Here is a 21,322-nt window from a genome sequence, read left to right as displayed (position 1 = left end):
GGTATAAATAATAAATTATTATTATTACTACTATTATTATTATTATTATTATTATTATTATTATTATTATTATTATATAGGAATTCGTTCATATTTTTTTTTCAAAATATAGTCTGGTCCCCCACAAGGTCTGAGGGACAGTGGACCGGCCCCCTGCTGAAAAAGTTTGCTGACCCTTGCTCCAGAGTTTCACCAGGCGTCTTTCACCAGGGCAACTGGGAATTAACATGAGCAGGGCAATGGCTCTGAAGAGTTCACACAGGCATTATGCTGAAAAACTGCAAAATGTCATTCTAATATCACAGACCAATTTTGGACATGCCAGGGACTGATCCTGTGACCTTCTGTATGCAAAACAAATACTCTACTACTGCACTAAAGCCCTTCCCTGGACTCTTTGTGCTGCAGTTCTTTGCATATTTACCACTGAGGTCAGTGGGGGCACATCCCCCTCTGGAATTCTGCTCACCATAAACTGGGCTGCACCATCAAGTTATTCCTTCTGATCCTTCCCCTTCCTACAATACTTTTCTATTGCTGTGCATTGAGCAGCATACGAAGAAATAAATAATGGCTGTGAGTGAGCTTCAGTGTATCATGTGAAGCTACAGTGTCGCACCCTCCAACATTTATCTGATGAAAATAGGGACATCCTATTTAATAATAATAGGGACGCAGGTGGCGCTGTGGTCTAAACCACTGAGCCTAGGGCTTGCCGATTGGAAGGTTGGTGGTTCGAATCGCCGCGACGGGGTGAGCTCCCACTGTTCAGTCCCAGCTCCTGCCAACCTAGCAGTTTGAAAGCACGCCAGTGCAAGTATATAAATAGGTACCACTCCGGCGGGAAAGTAAACGGCGTTTCCGTGTGCTGCTCTGGTTGCGCCAGAAGTGGCTTAGTCATGCTGGCCACATGACCCAGAAAAACTGTCTGCAGACAAACGCTGGCTCCCTCGGCCTGTAAAGTGAGATGAGCGCCGCAACCCCAGAGTCGTCTGCGACTGGACTTAACTGTTAGGGGTCCTTTACCTTTACCTTATTTAATAATAATAATGTTGATGATGATGATGATGATGATGATGCCCATCTGACTGGGTTACCTCAGCCACTCTGGGCAGCTTCCAACATATATAAAAACATAATAAACATTTAAAAGCTTCCCTATACAGTGGTACCTCGGGTTACAGACACTTTAGGTTACAGACGCTTCAGGTTACAGACTCCGCTAACCCAGAAATATTACCTCGGGTTAAGAACTTTGCTTCAGGATGAGAACAGAAATCACACGGTGGTGGTGCGGCAGCAGCAGGAGGCCCCATTAGCTAAAGTGGTGCTTCAGGTTAAGAACAGTTTCAGGTTAAGAACAGACCTCCAGAACGAATTAAGTTCTTAACCCAAGCTACCACTGTATAGGGCTGACTTCATATGTCTTCTAAAGGTTGCATAGTTACTTATCTCCTTGGCTCATGGGTCGGCTAACTCCATACCCTCCAACATTTCTCTGGTGAAAATAGGGAGATCCTGAGGAAAAGTAAGACATTCCAAACTGGGGCTGCTTCTGTAAATCTGGGATTGTCCCTGGAAAATAGGGACAATTGGAAGGTCTGCAGTGTTTGATGAGGCCAGCAGCCTAGAAGTAGACCAGGAGCATTTTATAGCCAGCACTTATTCTTTTATTTCCTATTTGCCTTGTGTATGATGTCACTCTAGTAGGTGAAATGTAATACTTCTTCTACCATAGCAGTTAAGAGTAGAAGATCAGGCTGGGTTGGTGCCACAGCACCTGGACACCTTTTCCATTCCTAACCACAGTGTTTGGCACCAAAGAAATACTACAGAATGGTAGAAGTTTTAAAAAGTCAAGAGCCAAAGGTCACCAATCCAATAGGTTGCTAAGAATGACTTTGCAAGTGGTGTTACTAATGTAAACAGTACAGATCACCAGTGCAACTGGGAATTCACACAAGCAAGACAATGGCTATTTGAAGAGGTCATGCAGGCAATACTGGGAAAAGCTACAGGATAAAAATAGACCCCTGGAGAGTCATGCATGGATGTTGTTGGCAAGCCTTCAATAAGCCAGTGCTGCTAATGAGCTGCAAGGGTTTTTGAGATGTGACTGAGGAGAGAAGGTGGGTGGGAGGTGAAGTTCATGGATATATATATATATATATAGTAGGGAGGAACTCTATAAGAAATCTAGAAAAAGTTGAAAGAGAAGTTGAAACCTAAACACAACCCTGAAAGAGTCACAAAGAACTGAAGGTTATAGGATATGCATTGACTGGAAGTGAAGCAGTGCAGCCACCCAAAACCTTTTCAAACAGAATTGAAAGCAGGATTGTATATGAGCATCCCAATAACATCATTAGCACAAATCATCATGAACGTACAATAAAAATGACATTTAGAGGGGCCTAAAATTTCAGTACAATTAAAATCAAGCAAAACAAATCTATAGCTCACAAGGTTAAAATGCAGCGCAAGTAGTCTGGCAGAATAAAAATGTCTTAACTGCCCACCTAAAAGATATCTGAGAATGGGTCGTGCTAACCTTGGGAAGAAATTACACAGTCAAGGTGCTGTCCCTATAAAGCCCTGTCCTTCATTTCTGCCCATCACATCTCTGTTGGTGGTGGAACACGGAGAATGGCCTCCAAAAATTATTGCAACTGCTGAGCAGGTTCCTACAGGTTCTGTGGATTTGGGTGCTCAAAAGAAAGTTTCAAGACCACTGCGTTTCCCCTCCTTTGAAATGAAGTCAAGCTGTTGTGTGTCGAGGTACCCAAGACACCCCCCAATAAAACATAAGTGACACATTATTTTTGTTTAAGGTTTTTGGCATAATTTTGGCCTCAACTTTATTAAATTACAAGCAATGTGAGTGGTTGCTTGGGCATTGGTTGCGACTATCTGACCCCGCATGGGGACAGTCTGACATTCGCACGCCTGCGAAGTCAGAAAAGGGTAAGACACCTGGGGAGAGAGACGGGACTGGGAACCATGCCTCATCTCTCCCCAAATGCTCCCAGGGGCTCTTGCGTGGCCCTGGCCCCTTGACAGGGTTCGGACAAAAGCATGGCGAGCCCCTGGATTCCTTTAACGGAAAACCCTTGCAGCAGCAGCATTTTGGAGGGGCAGGCACAGCCAAATCCATACCCCTCCACCAACCAATTCCCAAACCAATGCCTAACCACAACCTTACAAGTTGTGACGATTTGCTACGCCGTAGGCAAAAACCAAATGGCACCAGCCAATCAGCCAAATGGACAAAATTCCTACTAGGCCCCTGCCCCAAAAGTAGACGACCCCATGACAGGCATAGCAAGGTCAAGCAAAAGCCTAAAATAGGGAGGGCGGGCGGGCGATCCGATGCACGTAGCGAAAAGAGGAAGCTCAACGCTGCGTGCAGGGCATTTAAAGACTAGGGCTGTCAATCAAAAAATGGCAACATGTAATTCTCCCCAGCAACAGCCAGGCCTCTGCTAATGGTTGCCAAACTCTTTCCCGCCCAGCAACAGCGAGGTGTCTTGCTAGCCCCCACCGCAACACGTGCTGTCCATGAAGGAGAACACGCTTTCCAAGAAACATCCTATAAGCGCAAGCAAGGAAAGGGCTGGAGAGGTGGGGCATTTTGGTGGAAAGATTTAGGTTTTAATTGCAGGGAAATATCTTCCCAAGATACAATATAATTAATTTTTTGAGGGGGGGGATGTTGGAGTCAGTGAGTTCAGTGGGATCCTATATGGTCATATAGCTAAGTCTAGCCTGTGTTTCTGGCCGTGAGCAGGGCATTTTAAGAGCAGCGGACCACATGCGTTTGCCTCAAATTCCCTGTAATAGTTAAGCAGCGGAGGCAAAACAGAGCTTCAGATTTAACAAGTCAAACTGAGACTCACATAACAAGACAAATCAGAAATACGCAGAGTGGATCCGAGACAAATTGGGCTTCAGTGCTACAGATATAAGGTGAATTGTACGGCCAGCGCTCATCCCTAATGAATATAATGTACTGCAGGGAGAGAAAAGCTTTCAGCAAAGTATATGACGGGAGGGAGAGCATCAAGGAGCAACTCATGGTATGGAATGAGGGTCTTGCCAGTACTCAGAAATGCTCTTATTTCCATGTGTGAAATGTTGAAGGACATGAAATCCAAGGACAGCACTCAACTCTTGTAATAGTTACCAGATTATCCCCCAAGGTCGGCAAAGGCATGCAAATCATTCAGTCAAGGGTTTACACAATGTGGGTAAGTTAGATGTTCTGGTTTATTTCTGATGTTGGCCATTCAATCTAGACCAAGCCCACACAATTTGCAATTACCATGTGGAGTGCACTGCATTTTTGCACACCTTCCCAAGATGTCAAATTTCTGTCTCAGACTGCAGAAACGAGAGAGTGAAGCACTTGGCAGTCAACAATACATGCTCAATGGAAGCCTGCACTAGACAAATACATTTTTATCTGCATGCTTAACTGTTCCTATTAATTTCCATAGGCCCTCAGGGCACTTAGCCTTCTCAGAATTCTGTCCAGATAGGAAACCACTGAACTAAATCATATGCAATATGCAAACAGTGGTACCTTGGGTTAAGAACTTAATTCGTTCCGGAGGTCCGTTCTTAACCTGAAACTGTTCTTAACCTGAGATACCACTTTAGCTAATGGGGCCTCCTGCTGCCACCACACAATTTCTGTTCTCATCCTGAAGCAAAGTTCTTAACCTGAGGTACTATTTTTGGGTTAGCGGAGTCTGTAACCTGAAGCGTTTGTAACCTGAGGTACCACTGTACCCTAAAGCTCAGAAGACATCCTGTTGTCAGTGGCAGAGCCACACTGCCAGCGGCAGTGCACTCCCCCTGCCCCCCTCTTCCTCTGCCAGTGCCTGTTGTATCTTACTATACTGGGAAATGGAAACATAGGGCTAGGCTTTTTTCCTGTTGCTCTGCAGCTTTTCTATCCATCTATACAGTGCTTTTTTCTGGAGGGACGCAGGGGGACGCATACCCCTGAACATTTTGTAAATCTAAGTTTGGCCTCATTGAGGGGCAGTATTTCAATATGAGAATGAGAGTACCCCTAAACATTTTTTTAAGAAAAAAAGCACTGCATCTTTATAACTGTTTTGCAAGCCTTACAACAGCAACACACATACTGGTTCTGGAGCCTTGGGGTGCGGGAAACAGCACAGAGCATTATTCACTGGAATCGTGGATAGCTACAGGCATGTGACCGCAGTGTTTTGAAGAACTTTGTGTTACCAGATCAGTGGAATTGCAAGTTGCCCATGTTGGAGGGTAGTAGGTCCAGATAACTATTGCTGAATGCCATTTTTTGCTGGCATTTGTTCACTAATAGTCAAAGACGGTATGTGAAAAGCCAATGTCAATAATGCTAAAAACAGGTATAACCTACCTATTTTTGCCAGAGAAAATTCCCCTTCAATGTTAATTGAGCTGAATTGTAGCCAGTAATGTCCGAACAATTGTCAGTTGCAAATGCTGCTACACTAGCATAATGCAGCTGGCTTTTCCTAAGCTATATTCCCTATTACTCATGCCTGTTTTTCAGCAGTTCTCTTTACTTTAGTTTTTGGCAGCTTGTTTGGTGGGTGCTGCTATGTATTCAATTTATTGCAAGAATTCAGCAAGTTGCAAATGGCCTTCATCAATAGCACCTTCTTTAATCGCAGACCATTTTCACTCTGCCATCCTCAACATCCAAGGAAAAGACCAAAGTAAGCAAATTTTATACTGCAGTGCTTTCTGGCACAGGGCCATTCGTCCAGTTCAGAAGTTGGCTGAAGTCTTCAGTGCAAGTCTTTACTGTCTACAACTGGCTGAGAATGTAGAATACTACAAATCTCGCACAAGTGGTAAAATAGCTGGACTTGTAAGGTTAGGCATTGGGTAAGCCTTTGTGACATGGGACGCGGATGGCGCTGTGGGTTAAACCACAGAGCCTAGGGCTTGCCAATCAGAAGGTCGGCGGTTCGAATCCCCGCGACGGGGTGAGCTTCCGTTGCTCGGTCCCAGCTCCTGCCAACCTAGCAGTTCGAAAGCACGTCAAAGTGCAAGTAGATAAATAGGTACCGCTCCAGCGGGAAGGTAAACGGCATTTCCGTGCACTGCTCTGGTTCGCCAGAAGCGGCTTAGTCATGGTGGCCACATGACCCGGAAGCTGTACACCGGCTCCCTCGGCCAGTAAAGCGAGATGAGCACTGCAACCCCAGAGTTGTCCGTGACTGAACCTAATGGTCAGGGGTCCCTTTACCTTTAAGCCTTTGTGATGGGAGGGGAGGTTGTTGCCTCTGCCTGCCCCTCCTCAATAAGGGTATCCCATTAAAGGGATCAGTGTATGTGCATGTGCGTGTGTGTGTGTATTCTGTCCGAAGCCTGGGAATGGGCTAGGGCCATGCCACAACCCCATTGGGGTCCCTGGGGGTGCTCTGATTTGATGTCCTCCAGATGTTTTTGACGTACAACTCCAATGCTCCCTAGCTAGCAGGACCAGTGGTCAGGGATGAGGGGAATTGTAGTCTCAAAACATCTGGAGGGCCAGGGTTGAGGAAGCCTGATGTATATATATCCTAGGGCTCCCCCTACCAGTGGTTTACCCTTAGGAGACTCCCTGCAGACAGGCAGCAGTCAGGATATAGTCTGGTTTCACCCAGTACCTAAGCCAAACCGCTCACATCTGTAACCAATAAAGTTGTGGCCTATTTTTGCCCATTAACCTAAACCAGGGGTCAGAAAACTTTTTCAGCTGGGGGCCGGTCCACTGTCCCTCAGACCTTGTGGGAGGCCAGACTATATTTTGGGGGGGAAATAATGAATGAATTCCTATGCCCCACAAATAACCCAGAGATGCATTTTAAATAAAAGGGCACATTCTACTCATGTAAAAACACGCTGATTTCCGGACCATCCACGGGCTGGATTTAGAAGGTGATTGGGCCAGATCCAGCCCCCAGGCCTTAGTTTGCCTACCCATGACCTAAACTATCTGTGTCCTTGTGTGTTCATTATATAAGGGAACTACAGGGCACAGGGCCTTGTCATGTAATAGGTGCTCCACACAATGTGACTCTGATTTTGCAGAGCTTACACCTTTACAGCACTTGGAAACTGCTAGAGATTAGGAACAAACCAAGTCTGGAAGAGCACTGTTCAAAGAGGAAGCCTTTTATAGCTCTTCCTACCTGGAAGGGTCCATTTGCCAGCCTCAGTCAGTGAGGCCAGCTCAGACCCTGAGAACACTTTAGGGCCCACAGCAATTCTGTAATGCAGCCGTCACATATAACCACATGGGGCATCCACACAAATTGCTGAAGGATCCCAGGTCTGCCCCAGTGACCCCCAACAAAGGTTGGGTGGCCATCTGTCAGGCGATTCTTTAGCTGTGATTTCTTTAGCTGTGACTGAACTAGATGGACATTGGGATAAGGTTACCAGGTTTTTCCCAATGAATCCAGGGACACTTTTCAACTTCAATGGATTTTGTATGGGGACTGATTTGTAAATCCGGGGACTGTCCCGGGAAATGGGGACATCTGGTGACCTAACATTGGGATCCCTTCCGACTTAATTCTATGAATATCATAGTTCTCAGTCCTCTTATGCCACCATGAAGCATCACATTATCACACCACTATTTGAATGTACACAGGTGAAAACTGTCTCCATGCTCAAAGAAGAGAGAGAGTTGGAAACAGTCTATTCTTCTTTGCAGTCTTAGCAACGCTTTTTGTCGAAACATGCTATTCAATGTCTCTAAATAAGCACAGCTACGCTGACGTCAAACGGTACAGCTGAGGATTGGCTTTGCTCCTACTCTGAATAATCACGGTGATTGCGAAGTCTTTCACATTGCCAAATTGAATTGTTCTGTTAAAAGGGGGTTTCAGAGGGATTAGGCAGTCCGCAATTTTCCAAGTAGCTCTGTTGCCTCCTTTCTTTCTTTTTTAATTACATATGAAAGATCACATATAGATGGTTACAATAAAAAACATCACAGCACCAGCACTTTCCTTTAAAGTTAGCTGCTCTAATAGAAAAGAAAGTTCCCAAGGGCTGATTGCAGCTGGCCATTGATTCTGTAGGTTCGCCCTATCTGTACTTAAAAACAGTCATGCAGTAGGAAGAATTCCCTCTGTTTTTCCATAAATTAAATGCACAACTACTTCCTCTGAATAACTAATCTAACTGGAAAGACACAGAGCTAACCTGGAAGAGATAAGACTGCTTCCAAAAGCTACATATACCAGGTGAACCTTGTGTTCACTGCCCACCACTGGTGGTTACTATAACTCACTGACGTGAGCTAAGCAAAATTCCAGATTATTTATTTATAATAAAAGGAATATCAGAATAAATGTAAGAAAATGAGTAAGAAAGGAGAGCTTGTATTGATTTCTTATACAGAAGCCCCGGGTCAAGCAACTTCCCAGAATTCAGACTAGAATATTTTGCCGCTGGGAAAAAAAATATTCCCTTTTTTGCCCATTTCTGTCATGTGCATCTGTTAAATAATATAGCTGGCATCATTAGCAGTAAGAGACACAGCTACTAACTCTCTCTCACACACACACACACACCATTTTATGAATTCTAAACAGAGCCGTCTTTCCCATTGGGCTTACTGGCGCGTTGTGCCAGGGTGCCGCCCTCCCAGGGGCACCCCAGCGAGTGGGGGAGCTGCGCGGCTTTTCCGGCGCTGGCGGCCTCCGCTTTCCCTGCACACCTGCCAGCTGTGTCCCGTCAACCATATGGCTGGTGGGCATGCAGCTTCCTTCCCAAGCCTCCGCTGGAGGAGAGCGATTCCCGCAGAGGCTTGGGAAAAGGTCAACAACTCTGGGAAATGGGCGGTGGGGCGCCAGAGGGATCTTTGCACCATGGCGCCGGATATGCTTAAGACGGCCCTGATTCTAAAAAGGGTATTTGTGCCTTTGTGTTGACATGCTGTGCCACCCAAAAAAGGGGAGGTGCCCATCTTGTTTTGCTCCTAAGTTCAAAGAGCAGTGAGGCTTGAGCACTCATCTAGCTCCATAGTGGTACCTCGAGTTAAGAACTTAACTCATTCTGGAGGTCCATTCTTAACCTGAAACCATTCTTAACCTGAGGTAACACTTTAGCTAATGGGGCCTTCCGCTGCCGCCGTGTGATTTCCGTTCTCATCCTGAAGCAAAGTTCTTAACCCAAGGTACTGTTTCTGGGTTAGCGGAGTCTGTAACCTGAAGCGTCTGTAACCTGAAGCGTCTGTAACCCAAGGTACCACTGCATTTAAAAGGGGGTGCAAACAGTAGCACACAGTGGTACCTCAGGTTAAGTACTTAATTCGTTCTGGAGGTCCGTACTTAACCTGAAACTGTTCTTAACCTGAAGCACCACTTTAGCTAATGGGGCCTCCTGCTGCCGCCGCGCCGCCGAAGCACAATTTCTGTTCTCATCCTGAAGCAAAGTTCTTAACCTGAAGCACTATTTCTGGGTTAGCAGAGTCTGTAACCTGAAGCGTATGTAACCCGAGGTACCACTGTAGTTGTCCCTCTGCGACAAGACTATCTTCTTATGCATGATATGGGGAATAGGCTGTTGCATTACTGATGGTGGAATTGTAGGCAGTGCCAGGAGAGACAAAATATGGAGGCTTCTGATTGTTCCAAAAGGCAGATAGCTAATTTGTTCTGAATAAGTATGTTATGCACTTCAAGATCAGATAACTCTAATCACTTGAGCATCATTACTGATTCAATGAATCTATGTAGCCTTCCTGGCCCGGAAAAGTAGCAACCAAATCAATTGCCGGCCGTCTCGTTCAACATGTACTTCTAAACCTTGGACAAGCGGGGAAAGCCAAAAACTGTGATACGAATTTTGATGTTGTTTGATTAACTCTAGAGATGGATCAGAAATTTGTATGCCATAGGTATGACCAAACGAATGTGTAGAAGCTCATTATGTCTAAGCCGGAGTTCATTGCTCTACTCTAAGTCAGCCTGTAAAATGGAAGTGCTGCTGTCTCTTCGTGAATGCTTTGCTAACACAAAAAAGTGCTGGGTTTACTGGGAAGGTAAGAGAAACCATGTGGCTGTTCTAATCCCAAGAGGATGCTGGAATCAGGCTGCTGCATATATTAACCCTAACTATTTGAAATGAAAGAGTGCGCACAGTCAGTTCGCCTCCCTAATCCAACAGCCAGTGTTTTGGATTTTAAAAACAATAATCTATTTTTAAAAACAAAAAACCTCATGAGGCATCTACTTAGCTGATGGAAAAAGAGTTTTTTTTCTTTCTCTCTTCCCTGTCAATATCCCTCCTGCTTGCACAGTAGAGAGGTGTTTCTCCCCCCCCCTCCTCCTCCTCTGCAAAGATGACTCAGGAGTTTGCTCCCAAAGGGAGGGAGGGGAAGGGGGGTCATGTGATGGCCACTGGCCAGGAGAGGACCTCTTACCGATAGAGGCTAGTGGCGCAGGGCGCCAAGTTCTGGACGGCGCCAGGGAAGAGGCAGAGGCTGGACGCAACACCTCCCGGCATCAGCTCACCTCACCGCCCTCGCCCGCCTCCGCCATGCCATGCCAAAGCAGCGCCGCTCCCGGAGCCTCCGTCTGCCATGGCCACCATGGCACGAAGCAGCCAGCTGGGCTGGGAGACACCACGTCCAGCCTCCGCCTCTTCCCCACCGGAGGAGCCGCCCTCCAGCCGCTGCTCGCCTCCTCCAGCCCCACCGGCAGCGCCATCCTCCCTAAAAAAACTCTGGGAAATTGGGGGGCACGCCAGAGGGAGCTTTGCCTTATAAGCCTGCCCCTACCCAAGTTTGCAATAGAAAAAAGACAGTCACGGAACTGAGAAATTGCACAAAACAAATGAAATACTGTGAAAATCCCTGAAACGAGAAGTAATCAGCTAGAAATATTATCTTGTGGAAATAAACTAAATAATAAAAAAAATCAAAAAGCTTAAGGAAAAAATTAGAAAAACCTAAAATAGATCAAAGCCTTAATGGGATGCCGACTACAAACCCCGTTTCACGGAACTATTCAGTTACCTCAGAAGGGAATTAAAAAAATCATAAACTTTAAATGACCAAAATTCAAAAAAGGGTAGAACCCCCCCCCCCAAATTCTGAAGTATTCTAATCTTAGCTCAACCTAGGTAAAGCAAAGTGCAGTAATAAAGGATTGAGGAATCAAATGTACAGTTTCTAATACTGAATTTACAAAAAAGGTTTGATCAGTCTTTAACATCAGCAGTAACATCTAGACCATGAGAGCATCTCACCCCTGTTCTTGAGTTTGTTGAAAATCTAGAACAGCTTATCTTGTCTTCCTTTCTTTGAATTTGTGCTATTTAGGTTTTTAAACCTTTTTGTAAAAGCAGCGCTAGAATTTTCACAGTTGAGTCCTCAACCCTTTATTACTGTGCTTTGCTTTCTTCAAGTTGGGCTTTGTTTAAAACCTACCCAAGTTTGGGCATCCTTTGATGAACTTTGGTTTTCTACTAGTTGCTGGTCTGTTGGGGCTAAATAGGATACTTTTTCGGGGCCGAGATTCTTTGCTTGGCCTTAGAGTCCCTCCTTTGTTGCCTTCTCCACACTGCTGGATGAATTAGATTTGTGAGAAATTGCAGTCAAACGTAACTATGCATGAGTGCTAGTTAATGCATGAAGGGGTTAAGGCCACAGAGTTGTGTTCCTAGACTCCGGTCACAGTGAAGCTGCTTCTCTTCCTTTCCTCACTCTCTCTTCACAACATATAACTAACAAGGAAGGAAACGTCTCAGATGCATGTTTGGTACTGTCTTTCTGTATATTATACCAAAGAGTATTCTACCTGAGTAGATGCTGCATGGAATAACATATGAATCAGACATTTGGATTTTGTAAGTAAAGATTTTTTTGTGGTCTGTTTAAACTTACTTAACGGTGTGGTCTGTTCATTGATCAGTGGAAACAGTTGGTCCTGGCAAGTATTAACCACCCTCAACTCCAACTTGATAATTGCCACCTGCCCAGATTTTAACTTGTCTGAATTAATTTTAAGATGTATTTTAATTAATTGATGTCTGTTTGTATGCATATTGTGTTGTTTTTATGATGTTAGACACTCTGAGCCTGGCCTCAGCCGGGGAGGGCCGGATGCAAATAAAAAAATGTTGTTGTTGTTGTTGTTGTTGTTGTTGTTGTTGTTAATTGCCAGATGAGTTGAGAGAGGGGCAAGCACTTTAAGCGGACTAAACAGCATATGAAAAGGAGTCTAACAACCTATATTCCCACGCTGTACTACTGCTTAACTGTGGCTGTTGTAAACTCTGCTGGGGGCTGTCTCCCGCTAGAGAGTGTCTTAAGCCCCATTTTTTTGAATCCAAATGTTCAGTTGATTCCAAATGTTCAGTTGATTCATCCCCAGAGGCGCACTCCATTGTCTTTCAAGACTGATGGATGCTAACAACAATGGCAAGTGTATCTTCCCTCCAAGCCCATCAGTTCTACAGTACACCCAATTCCCCTCTTTATTCTGGTGATTCCCCCATTGTATGATGGAGAGTGGGATTGTGTGGCTGGCTATAACGATCTCTGGCAGGCGAGCAGCCTGATAAAGCAGCAAAAACCCTCCGTCAGTTTTATACAAGTTTATTTAAAAGAAAAACACATTCAGAGCATGACAATCTGCCTGCTCTCATTGATCTAGTTGCTCAGTTTTACTCATCGTTCTTCCCCCAGCAGGAAGAACACCTTTTGTCTCCTTCCCTTCCTTTGCTCTCAGAGCCTCTATAATCTCTTAGTTTTAGGACTGCAAGGCTGAGCTACCTCTTCCTCAGAAGACTCAGCCTCTGACACCATCTTATCTGCTGGTTGCCTGGCAACGCCTTGGCCAACATCCAACTCTTCCTCCCTTTGGGACTAACCGCTTCTTCCCTGGAAAGGAGGGGCCCTGGGCTGTTCTCTCTAAAATCAGACAGACAGCTCTCATCTCTTCCTCACTCAGCTCAATTTTCGAGGCTGACTCTCCCGGTGTGTGAGGGGGGACGTTACTGACACGGGCCCTGCTTCCTCCATGCATTGAAAGACAAAAGCCTGAACTCAGCATAACCAGGGTTCTACATTGCACAGGGAGCTCCCATGAGTACAGCAGCTTTTCCCCTGCAAATACTCATCCCCCAGTGTATGGAGGGTCTGGCCACAGAGGTGTGAAGGATGGTAGCAAAGTCAGGCAAGGAGGAGTTGTGGTTATGCTCACCAGGCCTGGCTCAGCCATGAGGTGGGGTGATGGAGGCGCCCATGGTAGCCCTGCCCACCCAGGCACCTCCGCCACCACCAGAGAAGCAGTGCAGGCATTGGCACTGATTTCCAGCAAGATCTCATGAGATCTTGCTGAAATCTCATAAGATCTTACGGAGTGAGGGGAACTGAACACCAAATAGCACTGCCTTGGAGAAGAGAAACTCCAACTGTCAACAGAAGAGTCCTCTTCAGCGTGTCTTCAAAACAGTTTTGTGATTGGAGAACACATTGATGAAAGCCTTTGTAACATAACAAATCCCTGACAATACCTGCTGGACTCTTTTAGCCTCTCTCAAAGTAACTTCAACAACTTCTATTTAAAGCTCACAATAACAAGATTTTACATGCCACTTTTAGCCAATATAATCAAATGAAAAGCAATCATTTAACTCACTTGACAAAATACACTGTTACCTCTGACACATCAAACCCTCAATTTATCAAAGATTTTCTTTCTTTCTCTTGGGTTGATATGAAATATGCCACATTCAATTCAAATGGAGCATTTTTAAACATAATTGCAGCCTTTGTCAAGCCTAAAAGCATATCATCACTGCAGCGTTGTCAAATGATTTTTACCATACTACACTGCTTAAGTGCAGGCTTCCCAGTCAATGGATACGTACACATTACTGGTTCAAAAGGCAGTGAGGTTGTTTCATCTGCCTTGTGTCTCACGTTGTATTTGCATGTTGCTGTACACATCAAAGAGGGGACAGAGCTGTCTTCCCCCAATGCACATTAACAGTTTGGTTTCCCTGTGCCTGCAGACTCCTGAAGCTGCCATCTGGGCATGAGCAACACCTCAGCTTTGCTGCAAAGTGAATGTGGCTTATTTATTTCAAATTGGACGGAAGCTGGTTTGAGGGAAAATGCATCAATCAGCAGTGTTTCTCACAAATGACGGAGTAGATATAGATTGTGACTAACACCATGTGTTGTTGTTGTTGTTGTTGTTGTTGTTGTTTAGTCGTTTAGTCGTGTCCGACTCTTCGTGACCCCATGGCCCAGAGCACGCCAGGCACTCCTGTCTTCCACTGCCTCCCGCAGTTTGGTCAAACTCATGTTGGTAGCTTCGAGAACACTGTCCAACCATCTCGTCCTCTGTCGTCCCCTTCTCCTTGTGCCCTCAATCTTTTCCAACATCAGGGTCTTTTCCAGGGAGTCTTCTCTTCTCATGAGGTGGCCAAAGTATTGGAGCCTCAGCTTCACGATCTGTCCTTCCAGTGAGCACTCAGGGCTGATTTCCTTCAGAATGGATAGGTTTGATCTTCTTGCAGTCCATGGGACTCTCCAGAGTCTCCTCCAGCACCATAATTCAAAAAAATTATGTACACCATGTATACACAGCTTCAAATGCTAGTGGCATGAGCACACTGGAGCCAGAGTAAATGGTAATATGCGCATAGCCTATGATATGTCTGGGAAATACTGTGCACAGTTCTGGACATACCGTAATTCAGGCGACGGGCCACAAATCAATGGAAGAGCATGTGCTTTGCTTTGATAAGGGTCCCAGCATCTCCAATTTAAAAAGGATCAAATAATGAGAAAGACTCTGGAGAACAGCTGCCAGTCAGAGCAGACCATACTGTGCTAGATGGGGGAAGTTGCATGAGGTTTGAGGGAAATTTGCAGAAATAGGGGTGGCAGGATGAGAAGGTGCTGGAAGGCCAAAGTGAGGAAGAAGAGCTTGTGGGTCCTTTAACTACTGTCCGGGAGCATTGTGAACAGACTGAGAAATGTGTGAAAGCTCGAGAACCATGGGTAGGCAAACTAAGGCCCGGGGGCCGGATCCAGCCCCCGGACGGTCTGGAATCAGCGTGAGTAGAATGTGTCCTTCTATTTAACATGCATCATTGGGTTATTTGTGGGGCATAGGAATTCGTTCTTTTTTTCAAAATATAGTCCGGCCCCCAACAAGGTCTGAGGGACAGTGGACCGGCCCCCTGCTGAAAAGGTTTGCTGACCCCTGGTTTAGATGAGTGAAGTGCTCAAGTGTCATCCAAGTCCCGTAAAGAGGAGAATTGTACAGAGGAACTCTTTGACTTCTTGCATGCCAAATACCACTGGGTGGCTCATAAACTCTCCAGCAAATTGAAATAAATGTTAATATAAGCCTGTGTCCTCCTCATGCATAGCTGATGAAAACCTGAGTCTGTTCAGTTTGAGTAAACATGACGCTCTGCAGCTGTAATAGGAAAGTGAATGCAACTAGCTCTCTGGTAATTCGGACAGAATTTAAGAGTGGCCATCAGATACATCTATGTTCTGTAGAAGATTTGTGGCAGCTAACAAAGTATTTCTGTAGATTTCTGGTATTAAAGATATTTCCTGTCAAATGTGAAAATGTTTGCTTGTTATGACAGCCAAGGCCTCTTAGCATACTCTGAGGTAAAACATTAAAACTTAGGCAATTTGGTATAATAATAATAATAATAATAATAATAATAATAATAATAATAATATGCTAGATGGGCAATCAGTCCAACTTGATATATTACTATTTAATATTATTACTTATTAAATTTGTATACTGCCCTATAACTGCGGGTCTCAGGGCAGTTCACAATGTAAAATAACAATATAAAAACACAAAATACACAATAAGAAGAAAAACAAGAACAACCTTTTAATTTTTCTTTTAACGGACAACTAAGGGTTAAACCACAGAGCCTAGGACTTGCCGATCAGAAGGTTGGTGGTTTGAATCCCCATGATGGGGTGAGCTCCTGTTGCTCAGTCCCTGCTCCTGCCAACCTAGCAGTTCGAAAGCACGCCAAAGTGCAAGTAGATAAATAGGTACCGCTCTGGCGGGAAGGTAAACGGCATTTCTGTGCGCTGCTCTGGTTCGCCAGAAGTGGTTTAGTCATGCTGGCCACATGACCCGGAAGCTGTACGCCAACTCCCTTGGCCAATAAAGCGAGATGAGCACCGCAACCCCAGAGTCAGCCACGACTGGACCTAATGGTCAGGGGTCCCTTTACCTAAGGAAGGGCATGCTCAAGGTTTATAGAATTATGCACGTTTTAGGGAAAGTGATACTATTCACCCCGGATGCCAGAACCTGGGGCCACTGGATGAAATTTGTTGACAGTAGCTAGGACAGACAGAAAAGAGTACTTTTTCACACCGTTGACATATTTGCCACGAGCTTGGTAATGCCACACTTGCTTGCCATGTGATGCCATGGAGGAAATGTCTAAAAATGGCTCTTACCAATGCTGTCAAGCTTCAACTTTAGGACAAAGCTCCACCTCTACCCCACCCAGAGGCGGAGCTAGGTGCTCTGGCACCCAGGGGTGTGCTCCCAGGGGTGGGGCTAGCCGCCCACAGGGGCAGGGCTAGCATCCCAGAGGGCCACCGCGCACGTCCCAGGGGGTGCGTGCCAGCCAACACGAGCCTCCTGGGGGGTGCACCACCCACGATGTCCGGGGGGGGGCAGGGCAGCGATATAAAAAAAAACTCTCCGGGATTGCACCCGGAGCAGACCGCACCCACCACTCCCACCTTGCTCCACCTCAGTCAAATGAACAGCTGGGCCCACAAATGCAGCCGGATTGCTCACTAGCTTTTTTAAAGGGAATGAAATAACTCACATAAAGAGGCAGATTTCCCCCAAAGACCATTAAGACCAGAGTCAAAAATTCCCCTAAATGCACCCACAGAACTCATGCCTCTCAAGAGCAGCTGTTGAGGGAAAACAATTGGGGAGGGCTGGTGAGGTTGGTTTCAGATACACCCCACCTTGCATTTAAAAGTCCAAGGTGGTTAACCGTTCAAATAAAAGTCAAGGTCTTTGTGGAACTCTCTGGCTCACCGCTGTTGGAAACAAGATACTCAACCAGGTGAATCCTTGGCCTGTTTCATCAAGTCTCTTTCCAAGTTTCCATAAAGGCATGGAGTTTGTTTTATTTTATTTTCAGTGCTATACTAAGTTTGCACGGTTTTGCTCAGGTCCTAATGCAGATATAGCCATCCCAATAAATGTAATGCGATGTGCTGAAATCAGGAGGTAATTTCAGGGTAGGGTCTGAAATAGCTTGGCTCCGGTATCATAAACGCAAAGAGATATTTAACTGCTGCAATGTGTTTAAGAATGCAGGATGTTAGTGTGCACCCCCCTAGGAAAAGGGAAATTATCTAATAAAATAATGCAGACAGGCTATTGTTGACAATGATTCATCGACAGCTTGATTTATAATTCAGTTTTCAGGCAATTTATCAGATTAATATTAAAAAGAATGATACATTTCCTTACTTTTCTAATGCGCTTTGGGCTATTCGTTGCTTCTCCTTTTTTTCCCGTTCTTTGTGCTTCTTAACCCGAATCTCCCACAATCCTCTGATGGCCGCAAAGTCTAATACGATCACCTGATGCCCCATGTTGCTGACATTAAGATTCTCCTGCAATAACATTTTATTAACATGGCGTCATTATAAGGAAAAAGAAGCCGATGACTTAAAGAAAAGAAAAGCAGATAATATAGTTAGGCATTGGCATACAACCCTTTCAGTCCTCATTTCAGATGAGGACATGACAATCAAACCAAAACAGAAAATTATTAGAGTTATTATTTGCAATAGTTTTAATAATCCATATTCCTCTCTGTATTCATCACCTTCAGTCAGGGCCGTCTTTAGCATATGTGCTGCCGGGGTGCAACGATCCACCCAGTGCCCCCAAATTTAGTTTAGCCACCCCCCAATTTTTTTTGGGGGGGGGAGAACTCAAGGTTGTTGACCATTTCATGGGGAGGAAAATTGTTCACCTGTAACGACAACGCAGCGGAAATAAATGCTTTTATTTCCTGACTTGTCGGAAATATTTGATGCTATGGAGTAACAGAGGAGAGGGGCTCCATTGCTTTTCACTGCCATCGATCAATAGGGACTGTGCTGGTCCCGGAGGGGTTACCGTGTGGCGTAGTCTGAGTCCGGTCCTGGGTTGAGGGTCTGGAGGCTGTCTGACAAGGGCGAAGCGGGGTCCAAGGCAAGGAGCCAGGCGTGGTCAGGAACTCCAGAAGAGCAGGTCAGGGCGCTGGCAGGAACAGGTTTCCAGCGATGTTGCTCCCGCAACCTGGGACCGGGCTGACTGGCCTTTATCTCCTCTGGGGCCTAGGGCGGTCCCGGCCCACAGGTGACCCGCCTCTTCTGGCCTTAAGGCGAGCACTCCTCCTGAAAGAACCTAGTTCCCTCCGCCTCTCTGCCCTGAGCCTCTGCAGCTCTGGAGAGGCTGGAGGGTTACCGGACCCAGAGGCAACCTCACCTTCCCCTGACAGGGCTGGGAGAGGAGCACCTGCAGGCAACGGGTCCTCAATCACCTCCAGAGCCAGAGTGGATTCATCTGGTGTCTGCTCCTGAGGATCTGGCACAGGTGCGGGCCCTTCAGGTTCAAGCCCCTGCTCTGGCTCAGCTGGCCCTGGAGGCGGGGACTCCTGTGCAGGCTGGGATTCTTCAGGTTCAGCCTCTGAATCAGATTCCCAGGCCATCACAGGGACCAGTATACGGTAGGTATACATTTGCCACCCCTCATAATACATTTGGCACACACACACACCCCAGAAATCGGCGCCTGGGTGCACCGCACCCCTTGCACCCCTGGGTAAAGACGGCCCTGCCTTGACTACTGTTTCCATCCTGCCGCAGTGTGGTTTCCACCAAATAATATGCTATTCATCTCTCTGTCCACTATTTAACATGGGTTACATACCGTATTTTTTGCACCATAACACTCACTTTTTTCCTCCTAGAAAGTAAGGGGAAATGTCTGTGCGTGTTATGGAGCGAATGCCTGCGGGTGGCGGGGGGATCTGCTGCAGTCGTGAGCAGAGGATCCATGGTTCCCCTTCCTTCCCTCCTCCGTGGTTACAAAGCATGGATCCACATGGATCCTCAGGATTTTTGCATTGGGCTACTCCAAACTTACTGTCAGATCACATGTCTGTGGCCACAGCATGAACCACAAAAATCATATATCCACTATTTCGTTTAGAATATTTTTTTTCTTGTTTTCCTCCTCTAAAAACTACGTGCGTGTTATGGTCAGGTGCGTGTTATAGAGCGAAAAATACGGTAATTTATGAAACTTGTTACATAACCTACATTCATTTCAACGTAAAGGAAATCCCTTTTGAACTCTTTTGTGCTCCAGAATCTCTCCCCATGGAACTCAGCTTTCATCTGGGGTCTTTGAAGCCGACTTTCTTAAAATCCATCGTCCAGCTATGTCTTTAGAACTTTTCTTGCATCTCTTTGAAGGGACATGGAGAGTGACCTGTCACAGCTTAACACTCTTTGCACTGAGCACCATTTTATAACTCTGTTAATTTTTGTAACTGATAGCAGTAAAGCACTTTTCTGGCTACAATTTTAAAAATTAGTGCCCCCCCCCATATATATATACTGTATACAGTGGTACCTTGTTTCTCAAACGCCTTGGGACTCAAACAACTTGGAACCCAAACACTGCAAACCCGTTAGTAAGCGTTCCGGTTTGCGAACTTTTTTGGGAAGCTGAACATGTTCCGTTTTGAGTGTTACGCTTCTGATTTGACTGCCACACTTTCGTTTAGAGTGTTACACTAAGGTCTGTCTGTTTTTGCTATTTATTTTATGTTTTTGCGGCTCTTTTGTTTTGTTTTTGTGACTGTGTGGAACCCAGTTCAGCTACTGATTGATTGTGTGACTGTTTATTTCTTTCATTTTATGGATCAGCGGTCTCGTTGGATAGTAAAATTCATGTTAAACTGCTGTTTCAGGGGTTGTTTTTAAAAGTCTGGAACGGATTCATCTGTTTTGCATTACTTTCTATGGGAAAGCGTGCCTTGGTTTTGGAACGCTTTGGTTTTGGAATGGACTTCCGGAACGGATTAAGTTTGAGAACCAAGGTACCACTGTATAATGAAAATAGAAGGGGCTGTAGCTCAGTGGTAGAGCATCTGATTTGCATCCAGATGATTCCAGGTTCGATTCCCAGCATCCTCAGGTAGGGCCAGGAGAGAACACTGCCTGAAATTCTGAAGAGCTCATGCCACTCCATGTAGACTGTCCTGAGCTGGATAGATGAATGATCTACCTCAATATAAGGCAGCTTCCTATATTCTTATGGGTATGGTCAATGCCTGGGCAGGCGGCCTTCTGGAAACCACATGCATAAAGGTAAAGGGGACCCTTGACCATTAGGTCCAGTCATGACCGACTCTGGGGTTGCAGCGCTCATCTCGCTTTACTGGCCAAGGAAGCCAGCGTACAGCTTCTGGGTCATGTGGCCAGCATGACTAAGCCGCTTCTGGCGAACCAGAGCAGCGCACAGAAACGCCGTTTACCTTCCCGCCAGAGCGGTACCTATTTATCTACTTGCACTTTGACGTGCTTTCGAACTGCTAGGTTGGCAGGAGCAGGGACCAAGCAATGGGCATTTACCCCGTCGCGGGGATTCGAACCGCCGACCTTCTGATCGGCAAGCCCTAGGCTCTGTGGTTTAACCCACAGCGCCACCCGCGTCCCTAACCACATGCATGCCCACACATAAATAGAAGGCAAGCTAGCACAGGAAGGGCTATGACTACCATACTCCATCCTGCAAGGGACATTTTAGAGCAGTTTTCCCCAGCCTGGTCTCTCCAGGTGTTTAGAATTGCAACTCCCATCAGCACCAAGCTCCATGGCCCGTGGTCAGGGATGATGGGAGTTGTAGTCCAAAAGTATAGAGGGCATGACATTGGGGGAAGCTAGTGGGCATCCTCACAAGAAACTCAAGGGCACTCCCATAATGAAGACTAATTCTCATGTCACTTCTGTATGATACGCTCCTACTGCATGGGAAAGGGCAGGTATAAATCACGAATGTGTACACTGACCTCCTCCAGTTACAAGCCTTTCATTTTGTTTTCTACCACTCGTGCTTCCACCTTCTGACTCATGTACAATTTATCACCTGCATCATCTCCCATAAATACCCAGCTCCGTGCTGGCAAAGGAAGCGCTCGCATTACGTATATGTGAATAAGGCATATTTGGATAAATCCTCCTTGCTTAGCTGCT

General features: G+C 45.8%; 2 protein-coding genes and 1 long non-coding RNA gene across 10 annotated transcripts in view; 2 read left to right on the top strand and 1 right to left on the bottom strand.

Annotated features, from left to right (window-relative positions):
- The window catches only part of LOC310688500, a 235,140-nt gene that overhangs the window by 189,760 nt on the left and 24,058 nt on the right, over positions 1–21,322 (top strand). The gene's annotated exons all lie outside the window — the stretch shown is intronic.
- Positions 1–21,322, bottom strand: part of LRRC2 (leucine rich repeat containing 2) — a gene marked incomplete at its 5' end in the record, with an annotated part of 77,834 nt that overhangs the window by 48,895 nt on the left and 7,617 nt on the right. For 2 of the 3 annotated variants that reach the window (XM_083465004.1, XM_083465003.1), the window contains one exon: positions 17,538–17,683. In XM_083465004.1, coding sequence (XP_083321130.1) covers positions 17,538–17,662 — 125 coding nt within the window. Of the gene's footprint in view, positions 1–17,537; positions 17,696–21,322 lie in introns of those variants that run through there. The other variant, XM_083465002.1, reaches the window with a different exon arrangement.
- Positions 4,005–15,478, top strand: LOC310688830 (cytochrome b-c1 complex subunit 6, mitochondrial-like; the record flags this gene model as incomplete). Its single annotated transcript, XM_083465610.1, has 3 exons — positions 4,005–4,076; positions 14,921–15,047; positions 15,276–15,478. The coding sequence occupies 3 exons, from the start codon at positions 4,005–4,007 to the stop codon at positions 15,380–15,382; spliced, it is 306 nt and encodes a 101-aa protein (XP_083321736.1). The 3' UTR covers positions 15,383–15,478.

Source organism: Podarcis liolepis, assembly GCF_965112155.1.
Source record: "Podarcis liolepis genome assembly, chromosome: 11".
NCBI lineage: Eukaryota > Metazoa > Chordata > Lepidosauria > Squamata > Lacertidae > Podarcis > Podarcis liolepis.
This window is presented reverse-complemented; position numbering and strand designations above follow the sequence as displayed.